General features: G+C 42.8%; 1 protein-coding gene across 1 annotated transcript in view; it reads left to right on the forward strand.

Annotated features, from left to right (window-relative positions):
- Window positions 1-19,165, forward strand: part of sdk2b (sidekick cell adhesion molecule 2b) — a 1,022,446-nt gene that overhangs the window by 876,943 nt on the left and 126,338 nt on the right. Inside the window, exons 19-21 of the mRNA XM_034194673.1 lie at window positions 5,867-5,982; window positions 12,583-12,781; window positions 13,168-13,266. Coding sequence (XP_034050564.1) covers window positions 5,867-5,982; window positions 12,583-12,781; window positions 13,168-13,266 — 414 coding nt within the window. The remainder of the gene's footprint in view (window positions 1-5,866; window positions 5,983-12,582; window positions 12,782-13,167; window positions 13,267-19,165) is intronic.

Genomic DNA, 19,165 nt, shown 5'->3' on the forward strand with positions numbered 1-19,165 from the left:
GGAGGTGTTTTTCTGTGGCGCCGTGCGATGAGTGGCTGCGTGTCGACACGCGAATCCGTCCGCACGTCTTTCATTACAAAATCTCCTTAAACAGTGGAATGTCTGGATAAACTGCTGATCCCGACCTCTTCTGAAACTTCTCTGCTCTCTCACGATGTCCTGGGTCAACAGAGGCTTAAATTTGGAAGTTTTCAGCTCGAAACAGGCTGACTACAGTGGCTCGGGGCGCGCCGTTAAAATTTTCACTGAAAACCGTCTGAATTTCTTGAATGGTGTCCACTTGGATGTGCCTTACAGTTTCTGAAAAAATTTTGATCAAGCAAAGCGCCAGTCTCTCAGGAAGTTCTCAGACAAAGGAATTCCGATGGGAGGGGTGGACCAGTGCTCACTCAAAGCCTGCCCACAGGTGAATGACGCAACCGACAGGCGTGAAAAAAACTCATGCATGTGCACGAGGGTTCAAGCTTGTCTGATGTAATCGCACGTGATTCAAATCCGTATAGTTTTTGAAAAAAATAAAAAGGTCGGTTTCTTTTCTAATAGACCTCGTAAACATGACTGGGATTGAAAAGGAATTTGAGACTGTCCACAGTCTTTATGTCCTCCCCCTGGATGTTCACCGGTGGGTGAGGTGGTGGTTTCCTCCTGAAGTTGATCACCATCTCCTTCGTCTTGCTGGTGTTGAGACACAAGTGGTTGCGCTCACACCAGTCCAGGAAGTCTGTGATGACCGACCGGTACTCCAACTCGTTCCCCTCAGACACGCGACCCACAATGACGAAGTCATCAGAGAATTTCTGGAGGTGGGAGTTGTCTGTGTTGTAGGTGAAGTCCGAGGTGTAGAGGGTGAAGAGCAAAGGCGAGAGGACAGTGCCCTGGGGGGCCCCGGTGCTGCACCTTACCACCTCAGACTGACAGCCATGCAGCCGCACGTACTGTGGGCGGTCAGTGAGGTAGTCGATGGTCCAGGCAGGGAGGTGTCCATCTATACCTGCATCCTCCAGTTTCCCCCGCAGCAGTGCCGGTCTGATAGTGTTAAAAGCGCTGGAGAAATCAAAGAACATGACTCTCACAGCGCTCCTGCCGGTCTCCAGGTGGGTGAGCACTCGTTGCAGTAGGTAGATGACAGCATCATCTACCCCGATGTTGGGCCTGTAGGTGAACTGCAGTGGGTCCCAGGTGTCACTCACCACGGTGCAGAGGTGAGACAGGACGAGCCGTTCCATGATCTTCATGAGGTGGGAGGTCAGGGCAACTGGTCTGTAGTGGGCCGGTTCCTTGACGTGCTGTGTTTTGGAAACCGGGACCACACAGGAGATCTTCCACAGGGTGGGGACCACCCCCAGGCTGAGGCGCATGTTGAAGATGTGGCTGAGGACTTCACAGAACTCATCTGGACAGGTCCTCAGCAGCCTCGGGGAGATCCCATCAGGTCCTGCTGCTTTCCTCTGCTTCACCCGCAGCAGCTGGCCTCTCACCTCAGTCAGAGTTACAGTGAGGGGGGTGAGTGGGAGGGGGAGCTGGGGTGTGAGCTGAGGTGGGCTGGTGCTGAATACAGTCATGGGGGGGAGGGATGAGGTCCGGGGTGCGGTGGAGGTGACCAGGGGGTAGAAGGTGGGGGGTCAGAGGGACTGGAGGGCTGGCTGCTGGAGACATGTGGAAGGCCTGGAGCAGGCGGGGGGGCAGGTGTGGAGGAGCCAAAATGGTTAAAGTAACTGTTTAGCTCCTCTGCGAACCGAGAATCCCCATCTGCAGTCTTGCTGGCACCCTGCCTAAATCCGGAGGCAGTCTTGAGGCATCTCCACACGTCTCTGATGTTGTTCCGGGCCAGCTGCTCCTCCATCTTCCCTCCATACACCTTCTTGACTGCAGGGATGTTCCTCCTGGAGCTCCTGTTGGACTCTACGCTGCTCCTCTCTGTCTCCTGAGTTGAAAGCCCTCTTCTTCTGGTTCATCAGGGCCTTCAGCTCTGGGGTCACCCAGGCGTGGTTGTTGGGGAAGCACCGTGCCCTCCGGGTGGGCACAGTGCTCGCTACACAGAGGTTCATGTAATCAGTGACGCACTGGGTCAGGCCGTTGATGTCTTCACTATAAGAGTTTTGAAACATGCTCCAGTCTGTGGTTCTGAAGCAGTCTCTCAGCCTCTCAGTGGCCTCTTCAGTCCAGAGTTTCACTGACCTTTTGTGTATTGGTTCTCTTCTCACCCTGGGTGTGTATTGGGGGAGCAGATAGACGAGGTTGTGATCAGAGCATCCCAGTGGGGGGGAAGGGGGCGGAAGTGTAAGCGTCCTCCACATTAGCGTATAAAAGGTCCAGTATTCTATAAGTGAAGTGCGCATCGCATCTGCGCATGTGTGGGTCAAACGGGGGCAAAAATCCCAGCTACCACACTCACACTGCTCCCATTGAATTTCGTATACAGTAGCATTAGCAGAGTGTAAAAGTTAAGGCTTTTACAGGGATTGTTTCAAAGGCTTTGAGCCTTAAGCGACACATACAATAATGACAGGGGCGCATTGTGCTGTTTTCAAATGCTCGAACGGAATTTATAGGCTTGAAAGTTGGCTGAAAACACACAATTGCAACCCTCCGCCGAGTCCAAACAAAGATGGAAAGAAGAAGAAATGTGGTCATAAACCTCCATTCATTCTACACAATTTCGCCACAGAAAACAAAGATCCAGACAGACGTAAAAGACGGACTAAAATTGTAAGTTTCTTGCACACATTTATTTTGTCAATATCCTGAAACCGTGCCACCGTTTTCGTGCATCGGTGTATGACTGTAATGTCGCGCCATGAATGACGTGGCGCGTAATATTGTAAAATTGACATGTTCTATAAACAAACTTATCAAAACAAACGTGACACCAAAGAGGTTATATGTGAGACTCACCATCATTGTCGTCATTATGAAGCCGGCGGAGTTGCGATTTCTCATCCCTGCTTAGCAAATATTCTGCAATATCCACAGTTTCAGTCTCTGGACTTCGTCTAACCATCCGTCAGTTGCCTTCAAGGGGTCAGAAATTTGTTTTTCTCCAACTATCAACAAGCACGGGTCATTTTCGACAGCAGCGCGCTCTTCCTCCTTTGTGGGCACTAACGGTACTTTCTGTACAGATGCAGCACATGCAAGCACAGCCAGCTCTTCTTTCCATTTCTGTCCACTGCCGTACGTAGTCCTGGTTGTAACAGGCAATCCGCGGAGCTTACAAAAACGCTTTAAATCGTCAACTTTCCAGTGGTTGAAATGATCCAAATCACAGCACTCTTAGCTGCTTTCCGCCGGCATAGCTTGGTTGGTAGCTGAAAACTTTAGCCTACCCATAATGCACCACGCGGCCTGAGATGTGCACTTCGCTTATTGTCCCTGGTTTTACACATGACGTACTGGGTGAATGTGGGGAGGGTGGTGGAGAGGGAGGCATGATTAAAATCTCCGGTGATGAGAAAGAGCGCGCGGGTGTGTTGCATCTGCAGCCGCGTGACTGTGCTGTGAATCTGCTCACAGGCAGCGGTGGCATCTGCAGAGGGAGGAATATATGCGCAGAGCATACTCACACTTCCAAACTTCCATGGGAGATAGTACGGCCTCATACTCACCGCGAGTAGCTCCATGTCCGAGGAGCAGATCTGATCTTTCATGTGAATATGAGTTGTGCTGCACCATCTCCCACTCACATAAACGGCGAGTCCCCCTCCTCTCTTTAGTCCGCTCTCCACCAGCGCCCTGTCCGCGCGGATGAGTGTGAAGCCATCCATGTTGATTAAAGACTCCGGTACATGTTCATCCAACCACGTCTCCGTGAAGCACATGAGACTGCAGTCTTCATACAGCCTCTGGAAACGGGTTAGCGCTGATAGCTCCTCGGTCTTGTTGCGGAGAGATCTTACATTTCCCATGACCACAGACGGAATATAAGTCCTTCTCCGCTTTGTCCGGCCGCCCCTGCAGCCCCTACGTTTTTTCCGAATGTCTGCAGGTACGTCTGGGTGCTCAGCACAGTGGGGGCCCGGCCCACTGTACATAGAGTCTCTTAGTCCAAGCAGCTAATCCCGGCTATAAACAATGGGACGTCCGGAGCTGGAGACAAAGGGGTTTCCCCGCGCTGCCTCAAAAAGTGCAGAAAGCAGCATAAGGATGATCACAGAAGTACCAAAAGTGGGTTTCCTATGTGCATACTTGCACAGGGTACCACCCACTGCGAATAAAAACAAATAAGCACCATTAAAAAGTATTAAAAACAGCAAAAGTAGGAAAAGAGGGAGCAGAGCTGAAGTAACAAGCTACTGCTTCAACAGCGCCATCTTGAAAAAAAATGTATCATGTATCTTCCTTCAGTATCGAATACATCCTGATTTATTTATTTGTTTATTTTCCCCCAGATGTGTGTTATAGGCCAGCTTTGGTTTTCATTGTGTTTTTAGAAATGATTAATTAGGCTGGAATCAAGCGTTCTAGCTAGTATAGAGGTTTGAAACCCATTTCTAAAAAGACTCTATACCAATTTTCCATATATGCCTTATTTTTAAAGTTTTTTTGGTTGAAATGTTTGACCGAAGAAAACAGTTACTTCAATTGTTCCGGTATTGAATAAGAACGCTAACAGTCACTGGCTAAGTAGTTATGAAATGTAATGGTTAGGGCCAAGCCAACACCTTCAAAGTAAACTAATTCTTGGCACCACCAAATAGGCAAAAATACCATTAAATGTGCCTGATAGCGTGGAGAGGATGCCAACAGATCTACATATACATATTTAACTCAGTAAATGTCAAGATACGTATGTTTCAAACTGACTGATTGCATAATGCCTTACTTAGCTTGTTTTGGTAAAGAGCCACATCTCCAAAATAAAAGCAGGTTGAGGTAAGATGCTAACTGTATTAACAAAGTCCTTTTGGCTGCTCCAGCAGATCCAGTGAGGGTCTCCATGTTGATTTGGCACATGTTTTACATCAGATGCCCTTCCTGATGCAACTCCACATGACATGGAGAAATGTGGCAGGGGTAGGGTTTGAACAGGGAACTTTCCGCACTGAAACAAGCGCACCTCTTGTGTCATTTTAAAATGTTTCTCGATATTTACTGACGTAAATATGCATGTGTATGTCCAAAAGGATCCTCTCCATGATACCTGACACTTCTAATGATATATTTATTTGGTAGTGGTGAGAAGTGGTTGAATTTGAGAGTTTTTGCTTACTTTGCTTAGCCCACGGGTGGGCAACAAGGGCCGAGACATTGCAGGTTTTCCTTGCAACCAATCACCTCAGCAGGTGCGTTGCTGATGAGCTTCTTCCCTGAACATAAACACCTGAACATCAATGAAACCACCTGCTGAGACACCTGAACATTAATTAAATCACCTGCTGAGGTGATTGGTAGCAAGGAAAACCTGCATTGTCTTGGCCCTTCATGGCACATGATTGCCCACCCCTGGCCTTAGCCTATGGTAGTGTTAGTGTTATAACTCAATACTACACCAATAAAAATTGTTTTTTGTCCACAGTGAAATACTGAACCCTAAAACATCTAAAAAAATAAAATAAAATAGGGCTGAGATTGAAAAATGTCCTAAAATATCCCTTTTACACATCTTTTACACATCGTGGGGCATCACCCTAAAATCCACAAGCAGGCCACAATGAACTAAACCCATAGTAAATAAAATTGTCTGGATTTTAGTTGCGTGATTGCACTATGATAGCACTTTCTGTTCTGCCCTACAAGGCAATGATTAATACTCACATCATCCTACACACAATCCCACATCTAGCAATCAGTTGTAAAGTGCTGTTATACATTTGCTTTTTGCATTTCTTATTTTCCTACATTCTGTGTCTGTTTTTTCCATCCTCAGTACCCACCATTGCCCCTGGCAACGTTCAGACCGAGGCGGTTAATTCGACAACCATCCGTTTTACATGGACAGCCCCAAACCCTCAGTTTATCAATGGCATCAACCAGGGATACAAGGTCAGTTTCCACCACTGCCCAAGTGCCACCTTCACAATCAGCCATCATGTCATTTGACAGGCCTGTCACATCCGAACATGTGCTACCACATGTCCTGTGTGAGAAAAGCAAGGGGCAAAAGATGTTTGGTGCCATCGTGAATGATCGACAGCTTTCAGGCGTTCTTCTGTCTGGGGTCATGCCCGTTGTCAAATATTTATTGTGATGGTCTGTGAACAGTAAATGATGAATGCCTTCATTATTTTGTGTGGCCTTGTGACTGTGGTACATCTCTTGGGTACAGATTATTGAAATGTATATATCCCTCAGGGCCATATTCAGTTGTTTATGTTACAAACGTATTCCATAATAAAATGAATTAATTGTTTTCCCTCAAAATTCTACTCACAACACCCCATAATGATAACATGAAAAGGTAAAAAAAAAAGAAAGAATAGTAAATTTATTAAAATAAAAAATAATAATCACATCTACGTAAGTATTCCAGCCTTTGCTCAACACTTTATTAATGCACCTTTGGCAGCAATTACAGCCTTGATTCTTCTTGAATATGATGCCACAAGCATGGCACTCCTATTTTTGGGCAGTTATGCCCATTCCTCTTTGCAGCACCTCTCAAGCTCCATCAGGTTGGATGAGGAGCATCAGTGCACAGTCATTTTCAGATCTCTTCAGCGATGTTCAATCACATTCAGGTCTGGGCTCTGGATGGGCCACTCAAGGACATTCACAGAGTTAACCTGAAGCCACTCCTTTGATATCTTAGCTGTGTGCTTAGGGTCATCGTCCTCCTGAAAGATGAACCGTCGCTCCAGTGCAGTCAAGAGTGCTCTGGAGTGCTCTTTTCATCCAGGATGTCTCTGTACATTGCTACAATCATCTTTCCCTCATTCCCTGACTAGTCTCTCAGTTCCTGCTGCTGAAAAACATCCCCACAGCATCATCCTGCAACCATGCTTCACTGTAGGGATGTTGCCTGGTTTCCCTTTGTTTCTCATGGTCCTAAGAGTCCTTCAGGTGCCTTTTGGCAACTCCTGGCAGGCTGTCATGTGCCTTTTACTAAGGAGTGGCTTCTGTCTGGCCACTCTACCATACAGGCCTGATTGGTGGATTGTTGTAGAGATGGTTGTCTTTCTGGAAGGTTCTCCTCTCTCCACAGAGGAATGCTGTAGCTCTGATAGAGTGACAATTGGGTTCTTGGCCACCTCCCCGACTAATGTCCTTCTCCCACGATCGCTCACTGGGAATACAAAATACAAAACATGCACTATGCACAATTTCTCCAGTCACAGCCACAGAAGCCTGTAAATTCTTTTGGGTTGTCTGGGTGTCTTGGTGGCTTTCCTCACTCTTCTCCTACTTGCACAGTCACTCAGTTTTTAAGAACTGTCTACTCCATACAGATTTTCCATAGAGTGCCATACTGTTTGTATTTTTTAATAACTGATGTAAATAAAGTTCAAGGCATATTCAGTGACTTGGAAATATTCATGTATCCATCCCCTCACTTGTCTGAAGAAAACTGGCAATTATATTAATTATTTACAAGTATTATACCAAAGTGGCCCATTACTTATGCAACCCATCATCTTGGCTTTTATATTTTTTAATTAATTTATATCAAGTTGTAGAGATTTACTTTAGTTTGAGTCTAAGGAAGATCATTTTAGATTTTTTTTTTTTTTATATTGAGAACCCTGATTTACTTTTTGTATTTGAAAATGCTATAAACAAATTAAAATGCATGAAATTCCAAGGGACTGAATACTTTTGCAAGCCATTGTTTTGGCATATACAGCTGAATGTCATTGTCATAGCAAAGAAAAGTAGTTCTAAAGTGTCGTACTAGATAGAGACAGAATAACAGAAGTCCTAATACGAACCCTGCGGTACTCCAAATTTTACTGCAACAAGATTTGAATTAACAATGTTCTATAAGCCATAATGAGCATGATAAGTAAGGTGTCAAGTAAAATTGAGATCCATTTTTAGACTCCTGTAAATGTAATTCCTCCTACAAAGTTTTGTGGAATTCAATAAAACTTCACACACTGGCAGTACAACAAGTCAAGATTAATTCATTCATTCATTTTCTATTCCCACTTTTTCCAGTCAATGGTCAAAGGGGTCTGGAGCCTATCCCAGGAGTCCCAGGGCGTGAGGCGAAGTACACCCTGGACAGGATGCCAGTCTATCACAGGCCCACATACAGACTGACAAACACATTCACACTTGCAAACATACGGTCAATTTGTAGGTACCATGTAGTTAACATGTATGTCTTTGGAAGTGGGATTGTTAATTGTAGTATTTCATCTCAAAGCTTTTACTACCATTGATATATAACACATGCAAGCAACTGTGTGGGATATTGTTTTGAGAGATTGGTTCGCAAATCTTTCAATCAGTGACTGTTTGATGTCTAAAAATGATAAACATCACGCGGCCTTGGGTTTCCTCCCGAGTGATGCTTCCACTACTGCTCTGTCTTCACATCCTGCTTGCTCTTGGGGCACTTTTGCCATCAAACAGTTTCGCCTTCAGCAAGTGAAATGCAGCTCAGTTGGATTCCGCTAATCCGTTAACCAGCAAAACTAACTTTTTTGTTAGCTGATTAGCTTTTCAGCTAACTTTGAAAACCATCAGCAGACCAATTAACTTCCGCTAAATTTAGTTCCGATAACTTTTAGACCGCTAACATATTTTTGTGGGCATTGTGAATAAAGTTTAACAGTTAAAAACATTTGTAAAGTTTGTAGTGCCTGCCTGTTACATGTTTTGGAACAAATAGACAGATATGAATGGTAGAGCTCAATCTTCTGCAGGCAGGGGAGGGCTGACTACAAGAGTGAAAGGAAGAGGGAGAACAAAAGATAATTTATTTTCACACCATACAGTCTTGCAGGCGTATCACAGGAGTCATGCACAGGCAGACAGTTTTGACTTATGGTTAAAATTTTAAACAAACTATTTCTGGACAAGTTATTAAAATTAACGTCACCTCTGTCGTTTTACGTTTAGTGAAAATATCAGCTATATGTTATAGTTTTAAAGTAATGCACTAATTTTGAAGGTTTTAGCGTTTACAGACACACATGCCGCAATGCATTATGAGAAAATTTGTGTCCTGTCATCAGTGGTTGGTCAGTGTAACACAGAAGTTACTGTAATGTGTGTGTTGGTTTTGACAAATAAATCTGTATTGAAAATATGTCTTTTTTTTATTTGTAAAAAAAGGCAATTGTGAAAACTGAAATTTCTGTTGAGTGATTCAGCACTTTTAGCAAATCCTGTGGCACTTGGTACATTCAACACTGCAACAAACACTGTCATGAACATGAAAAACAGGAATACCTAGTATTTCCTGTTTTTCTTGTTGTTTAATGCTGACAAATTATACTGCATTTCTTGTCTTTGTGATGCCTCATTCTGTTTTTTCTCTCTGTTTAAGATAAGATAAGATAAAACTTTATTGTCCGTAAAACGGAAATTTAACTTACTTAAGGTGCAGCTCCATCCAGAGATGGGTGTGGTATTTGTGCTGGAGACCCTCCTGTCCTGTGCACCAACAGCATTTCCTGTATATTCATTTTGTGAATTGTTCTGTAATTTATGTCTGTAACATGACCCAACCAGAGGGTCACCCCTTTGAGTCTGGTCTGCTTGAGGTTTCTTCCTCAGAGGGAGTTTTTCCTTACCACTGCTGCTCTGGGAGTTAGTAAGGTTAGACCTTACTTGTGTGAAGCGCCTTGAGGCAACTCTGTTCTGATTTGGTGCTATATAAATGAAAATAAATTGAAATTGAAATTGAAAATTACACTGACAGCTCTTTGGACTTCATAGTGACAATTGAAATCAACTCACATTCTTTCATCTACTTATAAATAAAATGAGGGATGGAAGACTGGTTTTTACATCTCACTCCTGCACATTGATGTCTCAACAAATAAGACAGTTGTGTGGGTGTTGATTGTCTGATTAAAATAATTTTTTATGGTAAATTGGAAGAGTCTAGAAGAAGGTTCCTTATGAAAATAGGGGTCATCCATCAACTAATGTGGCTGCTATGGCCACCATCTTGGTTTTTGCTTCTATGCAATAAATAAAGAACACCTCATCTGATTAACTATTTCATAGTGGTGCATTGGTAAGGCTAGAGGCAGCATCCTTTTGAATATGGGGGTCAATTTAGATTAGATTATATTAGATTAGATAGAACTTTATTGATTCCTTGGGAAGACTCCCTCGGGGAAATTGAGGTTTCAGCAGCACTGTATAGCAGCACACAGGGTAAGAAGCACACAGAGTATCAAAAGTGAAAGCAAAAAAGAAAAACAGATTGCAAATATAAATATAAATACACAATATAAATACCAGACATACTGATCATTACTGGTTGACTGGCTACTACTGCTACTACTGTTCCTCTCATTCCCATCTCCTGTCTTCCTGTTACTCCTCCTCCCCCTGAGTGAGGAGTTGTACAGTCTGATGGCCGGAGGGACAAAGGAGTGTTTCAGTCTGTTGGTCCTGCACTTGGGAATGAGCAGTCTGTGGCTGAAGAGGCTCCTCTGGTTGCTGATTACAGTGTGCAGAGGGTGACTGGCATCGTCCATAATGTCCAGTAGTTTGTCCAGTGTTCACTTCTCTGCCACCATCACCAGAGAGTCCAGCTTCATGCCAACCACAGAGCCAGCCCGCCTGATCAGTTTGTCCAGCCTGGATGTGTCCTTTTTGGATGTGCTGCATGACATACCAAATGTAAAGTGGCAATCTTTTGTGATATGGATGGACCATATACTATTTTTCACTATAGAAATATTTTTCAGATTTCACTATCACCTCTACTATGAAACCAGACACTAACTTATCACATGAGTGGAGAGATATGCCGTGCTTTGCATTGCTTTGGGTATAGTGTGACTGACTGTGGTGCCTTGAGGGGGGGGGGGGCGTAAAGGTGATGGAAAGTGAGGCAAACACATTCTCCTCAAAAAGTGTGAAACAGGGACAGAACCATTTATCCATCTGACATCCTCTTGCCAACTTTTTATTTCATTTTTCCTTGGCGCTGCTCCACCACAAATCAGACACAAACCAAAAATGTTTGCCCTGAGGGCTCATTAGCATCTAACTGGTCGATCAAGGCCCAGATTCCACTAATAGGTACTACACTCAACAAAAATATAAACGCAACACTTTTGTTTTTGCTCCCATTTTGTATGAGATGAACTCAAAGATCTAAAACTTTTTCCACATACACAATATCACCATTTCCCTCAAATATTGTTCACAAACCAGTCTAAATCTGTGATAGTGAGCACTTCTCCTTTGCTGAGATAATCCATCCCACCTCACAGGTGTGCCATACCAAGATGCTGATTAGACACCATGATTAGTGCACAGGTGTGCCTTAGACTGCCCACAATAAAAGGCCACTCTGAAAGGTGCAGTTTTATCACATAGCACAATGCCACAGATGTCGCAAGATTTGAGGGAGCGTGCAATTGGCATGCTGACAGCAGGAATGTCAACCAGAGCTGTTGCTTGTGTATTGAATGTTCATTTCTCTACCATAAGCCGTCTCCAAAGGCGTTTCAGAGAATTTGGCAGTACATCCAACCAGCTTCACAACCGCAGACCACGTGTAACCACACCAGCCCAGGACCTCCACATCCAGCATGTTCACCTCCAAGATCGTCTGAGACCAGCCACTCGGACAGCTGCTGAAACAATCGGTTTGCATAACCAAAGAATTTCTGCACAAACTGTCAGAAACCGTCTCAGGGAAGCTCATCTGCATGCTCGTCGTCCTCATCGGGGTCTCGACCTGACTCCAGTTCGTCGTCGCAACTTCACACAGCCATTGAAGAGGAGTGGACCAACATTCCACAGGCCACAATTGACAACCTGATCAACTCTATGCGAAGGAGATGTGTTGCACTGCATGAGGCAAATGGTGGTCACACCAGATACTGACTGGTATCCCCCCCAATAAAACAAAACTGCACCTTTCAGAGTGGCCTTTTATTGTGGGCAGTCTAAGGCACACCTGTGCACTAATCATGGTGTCTAATCAGCATCTTGATATGGCACACCTGTGAGGTGGGATGGATTATCTTAGCAAAGGAGAAGTGCTCACTATCACAGCTTTAGACTGGTTTTTGAACAATATTTGAGGGAAATGGTGATAATGTGTATGTGGAAAAAGTTTTAGATCTTTGAGTTCATCTCATACAAAATGGGAGCAAAACCAAAAGTGTTGCGTTTATATTTTTGTTGAGTATATAAACTGTGTGATCAACACATATGATGGGATTCTATCAGCTTTTCTCATTCTTTTTTTTAGCACATTGACCTAGCCACTGCCCCTCCAGTCAAAACATCTTAGGGCTGTATATTACATTATATTTGTGGAAGTCATAAAACCAAATAACCCATTCCCAGTGGCTTAACACCAGAGAAGAGAGGCGCTTTTTGTTCTGAGAGAATAAATTCGCAAGGATGATTACAGAAAAAAAAATGGCTGTCAGGGCATTTTTTTGCCCCCCTTCACACTTTATAATTTTTTTTTTGTTTATTTTTGGTGGTGTGTCACAGTTGTTAGCCTGGGAGCCAGAGAGAAGAGATGAAGAGGTTGCCATGGTAACGGTGCGACCCAACTTCCAGGACAGCGTACACGTGGGATACGTGTCAGGTCTGAAAAAGTTCACTGAGTACTACACGTCCGTGTTGTGTTTCACCACGCCGGGCGACGGCCCCCGCAGTCCACCCAAAGCCCTGAGGACGCACGAGGACAGTAAGTGGCTTGGTTTTAGTTTCCTCACTCCCCCACAGTGGCGAAGTGACATGACCATCTCACAGCAACACCTCCTGCAGGTGCAATCTATTATTCATGCAGAAGCAAGTTGCACAGCTAAGTGCTAATGAATCAGTGCTTTCTGGATCCAGCCAGGATCATCATAATTGGGAGCCACTTTCCTCAGAGATGATTAGATGAGGTTTAAAAATGTTTAATTTATCTTACCATGGCATTATTCATTTTTTTGTCCTTCTTTTTTTCTTTTTAAGTTGGTATTTACTGATTTCAAATGTAAGAGTTTAGGCAACTGCTGTGTAGCACACAGTTGGCTTGTTACAGCATAGTGTAACTGTTAATCATTATTCTGATTTGTCCCCGTCCAGCCCCTGGTGCTGTGGGTCACTTGAGTTTTACAGAGATTCTGGACACCTCTCTAAAGGTCAGCTGGAGTGAGCCGAGTGAGAAGAATGGAGTTCTCACAGGTACATTTTTACCTCACTTTGGCCATGAGATGCATCAGCCAAGAAAAATACAGAACATGAGGTCCATATGTGTTTGGACAACAAAGCTGTTTTTTCAATTTTGCTTCTGTATGCCAACCAGTGTTGCCACAGTTACTTTGAAACAGTAATCCAATTACTGATTACTGATTACTCCTTGAAAAAGTAACTTAGTTACTTTACTGATTACTCAATTGTAAAGTAACTAGTTACTTTTTTAGTTACTTTCCCCAGCTGCCGACAACAACCCTCTGCCACGTCAACATGACAGTGATACCTGTTTGCCAAAACTCACTTTATAGTCACCCTTTCTTGGCTTCAATGAAAATAAATACTTGTTTTATAAAAAGTAAAATAAAGACATCTTTCTTGACCTCATATTTAACTGTTGACAGCACTGTAACAGTAAAACATACAATTTCTAACCTACATTGTTTATAAATGTAACTATTAAATTCTTTCTAACATTTTTGTAACATTTAAATTCTCTCTAAACATTTACTTGTCGAAATTATTATTATTATAAGTAGTATTAGTAGTTGTAATAAAAAAAAGGCTTCAAAACTGGACCTTTAATCTAGGGGTGTTGTGGGGGGGGGGGCACATCCCTGCCCCACACCCCCATTCAATCTGGATTCGCCCCTGCTTTGGCGTTTGAGCACAAAGAATGGATAACATTTATTTATGCAGAAAACATGACCAGATTTACAGGTAAGAAAGTTTTATTGTGTTTTCACATCATGCGGTCCTCAGAAAGAGAGTTTAGGTGCATTTGAGTGGAAAATAGTGTTAGTTGTTGACATCGTGGAGGATCAGCTGTTTTTAACGAGCAGATACGGAGCGGCTCAGCTCAGAATTCTAAATAAAGGAGGAAAAAAAGCATAAAAATGTCTTTGTTAAGCTCAGTGCAGGTGTGCTGTTGTCACCGCGCTTTAAGAGGTGAGGACGAGTCGTAGCTGTTGCAGAAAACCACGGATGAAAAGCTCACAGCTCGCTTAAAGTGGGCAGTTCAGTCGAACCCCGACCCCCTGCCCACGGACCAAGTTTAATGCTGCTATCGACCCACAATGCAGAAATAATAGTAATGCACAGTGACTTGGAGAAGTAACTTTAATCTGATTACTGATTTGGAAAGATTAACATGTTAGATTATTCATTATTAAAAAAAAGTGGTCAGATTAGAGTAACGCGTTACTAAGTAACGTGTAACCGGCATCACTGATGCCAACACAATGGACTCAAAATGAAACAATCACAATGTGCATAACGTTTTAGATTTAATTCAACAAAAACCTTACTGTACCATGTAATTTACCATTTAAGCATTACAGCCATAGCATAGGCCCTCTATTTTCAAAGGACATACATAATTGGACACCCCAAGTAAGGATTAAACAACGAGAAGCCGTGCATTATACAGTTTGAATGCATGACGCAGGGTCTAAAACACAGAAACACAGAACTTGATAAAAATGCGTAAGTATTTGGGACTATTTTATGCCAGTCTCAAGATATTTTCATCCTTGGCAACCGTTCTCTTCTTCTTTCCCGTCTTCAATCTTGTCCAGTTCGTCTGATGGTAAATCTTTATGCCGTTGCATTTGCTGTTCTTCTCATTTGCTCTCCTCCTCTTCCCATTCCTCAAATGTTTTATTTTGGCCAAAAATATTAAAATTCACTTGGAAATCCATGTTTTATCGTGTTTCTGTCATTCACCTGTCAAAACCTGTCACAGCTGATCTGCACCAACTGATTTGCACGTTGCTATGGTGACGACCAGAGCAGAGTGATATTACAGTGACTTAACTCGCCGAACTACATGTACGTATACGTACGTATATAATTCTTACTGACCATGGTATGAATTCCAATAAATCAGTGACATTACACCCAGTTTTCTTTAGATGTGTCAGGGGATAGATACATGAACATCTGTAGCTGGGTCTGGAAATCTTGTAAATTCACTGGTAAAAGCAGCTTTGTAGAATACTGTGAACAAAATTCGTGATAAAATAAATCATGATCCAAAAACAAGAATAAATGGATTTAACTGGTGCAGATCGGGGTAGTCTTGTGTAAAAGTAGGTGACAGTGGACACTGAGTACAATATGCAGTAATCAGGACCTCTTGTTCTCCTCCTCCATAATACAGAAGTATGAAAACATCTTATGTTCTTCAACAGTGAAATTTTAAGTGTGGAAAATGCAATAAGAAGTAGTAGCATTTTGTATATGCGGCAACATATTTATGTATGGTACATCTGGAAAGTATTCGCAGTGCTTCACTTTTTCCACATTTTGTTATGTTGTAACCTTATTCCAAAATGGATGAAATTAATATTTTGCTCAAAATTATACACACAATGCCCCCAAATTCAATTTAAATTTATTTCATTCATATAGTCACAATGCTGCCTCAAAGTGCTTCACACAAGTGAGGTCTAACCTTACCAACCCTAGAGCAAGCACAAAGGCGACAGTGGTAAGGAAAACTCCCTCTGATGATATTGAGGAAGAAACCTCAAGCAGACCAGACTCAGAGAGATGACCTACTGTTCAGGCCATTCTAACAGTTACAAGGTTTTTGCAAAGTTTTACAATGCCGAAGAAACAGAAAACATGAAATCAAAATATCTGCTGCATCAGCTTCAGGCATGGCATCTTGTGGTGAGTCCAGCATCCCTTTATCTGCAGACTCCAATCCCATGCAATGCCCTCCGCACCTCGGACAGAGAGAAAAAGAGCAGAATCAGTCGGCTGGAAAATTCACACCTAAGGTATAATTCATCAGTACTAAATCGACAGGAAAGCAGATAAAATACGAAGATGATTGCCGGCTGCTAGCTCTATGCTTCAGTAACAGTCCCAGAATTTAAATAAAGTTGAGGCTGAGACCTCTTCCATTACTAATAAAATTAATAGGATAGGAAGCATAGTTCCATACTATGCCAGTATGCTAGCCATACGAAAGGGAGAATAGCTGCTTCTTAAGTCTGGATTGAATGTCTTTACAGAATCTGACTTTTATCTCCATAGGTAAATCATTCCACAAAACAGGGGCACAATAAGAGAAAGCTCTGTGGCCCACAGACTTTTTACTGACCCTAGAGACACAAAGCAGTCTTGCACCCTAAGAATGCAGAGACTGGGCTAGTGGATAGGGTTTAATTAGGTCAACTAAGTAGGGAGGTGCTAGTCCATGAATAATTTTACAGGTTCATTGTAGAACCTTTAAAATCGGACCTCACAGAGACATGAAGCCAGTGAAGAGATATCAAAATGGGTGTAATGTGGTCAAACATTGTGCTTCCTGTCAACAGTCGGGCAGCAGCATTTTGGACCATTTGAAGACCCCAAATGCTGGACTGTGGTAAACTAGAAAAAAAAGAACATTGCAGTAGTCCAGTCAATGCAGCAATGTACAGAGACATCCTGGATGAAAATCTGCCCCAGAGTGACCTCAGACTGGGGTGACGGTTCATCTTTCAGTAGGACAATGACCCTAAGCACAGAGCGAAGATATCAAAGGAGTGGCTTCAGGACAACTCTGCGAATGTCCTTGAGTGACCCAGCCAGAGCCCAGACCTGAATCGGATTGAACATCTCTGGAGAGATCAGAAAATGGCTGTGCACCGACGCTCCCCATCCAACCTGATGGAGCTTGAGAGGTGCTGCAAAGAGGAATGGACAAAAATGGCTAAAGACAGGGGTGCCAAGTTTCTTGTCTCATATTCAAGAAGACTTTAGGCTGTAATTGCTGCCAAAGGTGCATCAACAGAGTATTAAGCAAATGGTGCAAATACTTATGTACATGTGATTTGTTTTTGTTTTTATAAATTAGCAAAAATTAAATTACTTTTCCATGTTGTCATTGTGGGGTGTTGTGAGTAGAATTTCATTCATTTTGGAATAAGGCTGTAAAAAACAAAATGTGGAAAAAGTGAAGCACTGTGAATATGTTCCAGATGCACTGTGTGTGTGTGTGTGTGTGTGTGTGTGTGTGTGTGTGTGTGTGTGTGTGTGTGTGTGTGTGTGTGTGTGTGTGTGTGTGTGTGTGTGTGTGTGTGTGTATCAGGGTGGCTCATAAACATAGGGGGAAAAAGTGAAACATTTCTTGATTTGAACATTGCAAACACTGACCATGAAGACAATAGGAACAGGGTTAAAATTTCAGGTAAATTGAAGATGATTTAAAGGTTGCACAAGCTCCTTGAAATTTTCAGAATTTTTGCTTAAATGGCAAAGCCTTGTCAGTTTATCACATTGCTTGTTTCTGGTACTCTTGTATATATTCTAGGGATGCACGGATCCACAATTTTTCACTTCCTATCCAATCCGATACCTGAATTTGGATATCTGCCGATATACATTTCCAATCCGATACCACAGCTCTGTTTGCTTTAATATTATTATTATCATTATTATTGATTTTATATGAGGATTTTCTGATGGAGACCTGAAAGTTGAGCTACAATTTGCCAGAAGGTGTACCTAAGATGAAAGCCTAGATTTAATGTTGTGCTGAAAGAATTAAGTACTTTTATTTTTTATAGACTTTTATAGTCTTATTTTTATACACTTAAAGAGAAAAGACAGCACTCTTTCTTTCTGCCCTTCTTTCTTCCTGCCTGTCTCTCTCCCTCTGCCTGTCTCTCGCCCTCTCTCTGTCTGTTGGTCTCTCGTTCACTCTCTCTCTTTCTCGCTTTCTCTCTCCCTCTGTCTCTCTCTTTTTCTTCCTCTCGAAAACAGCAGTTTTTGTGCTGCGCAAACTTTGAGCTTTTTGGAAACACAAAGCCTTTCAATTGAAAAATAAATGTATCATCATCGGCGCTCACGCACAGGATTTTAATGGAGACTTTTTCTCTTTCACGGACAGAATCTCTGTTCAGCTTCTCCTCATCAGCTGCATGCTGACCTGGCTTTTTACAGCCTCGGGACAGTGTAGTAGACTTGGTGGTGGAATGAAGAGGAGCTGGTGAATGAAGAAAATGAGAGAGAAAAGGCTGGATGATGTGGCAATAGTAAATCAGCCATTGCAAGAGATTTTTAAGGTTGAAATGAGGGCAGCTATGAAGAGGATGAAGAATAGAAAGGCTGTTGGTCCAGATGACATTCCACTGGAGACATGGAAATGTATAAGAGATATGGCAGTGGAGTTTCTAACCAAATGCCTGAGGAGTGGAGTTGAAGTGTGCTTGTTCCTATTTGTAAGAACAAAGGTGATGTTCAAAGCTGCAGTAACTACAGAGGCATTTAGCTGATCAGCCATGGCATTAAGTTATGGGATAGACTTGTAGAAGCTAGGCTCATAAAACAGGTGAAGATCTGTGAGCAGCAATATTGTTTCATGCCAAGAAGAGCACTACATATGCAATGTTTGCTCTGAGAATACTGATGGAGAAGTGTAGAGAAGTCCAGAAGTACTTACATTGTGTGTTTGTGGATTTACAGAAAGCTTATGATAGGGTGCCAATAGAAGAGCTGTGGTTTTGTATGAGGAAGTCTGGAGTGACAGAGAAGTATGTGGTGGTAGTGAAGGACATGTACAAGGATAGTGTGATAGTTGTGAGATGTGCAGTAGGACTAATAGACTCATTCAAGGTGGTGGTAGGATTACATCAAGGATCAGCTCTGAGTCCTTTCTTGTTCTCAATGGTGATGGACAGGTTAACAGATGAGATGAGACAGGAGTTTCCATGGACTATAATGTTTACAGATGACACTGTAGTCTGTAGCGAGAGAAGAAAGCAGGTTGAGTTTAGCCTGGAGAGGTGGAGATATGCTCTGGGGAGAAGGGGAATGAAAGTGAGTAAGAACAAGACTGAGTACATGTGTGTGAATGAGAGGGAGCCCAGTGGAATAGTGTGGTTACAAGGAGTAG

This window comes from Thalassophryne amazonica, chromosome 18 (genome assembly GCF_902500255.1).
Source record: "Thalassophryne amazonica chromosome 18, fThaAma1.1, whole genome shotgun sequence".
NCBI lineage: Eukaryota > Metazoa > Chordata > Actinopteri > Batrachoidiformes > Batrachoididae > Thalassophryne > Thalassophryne amazonica.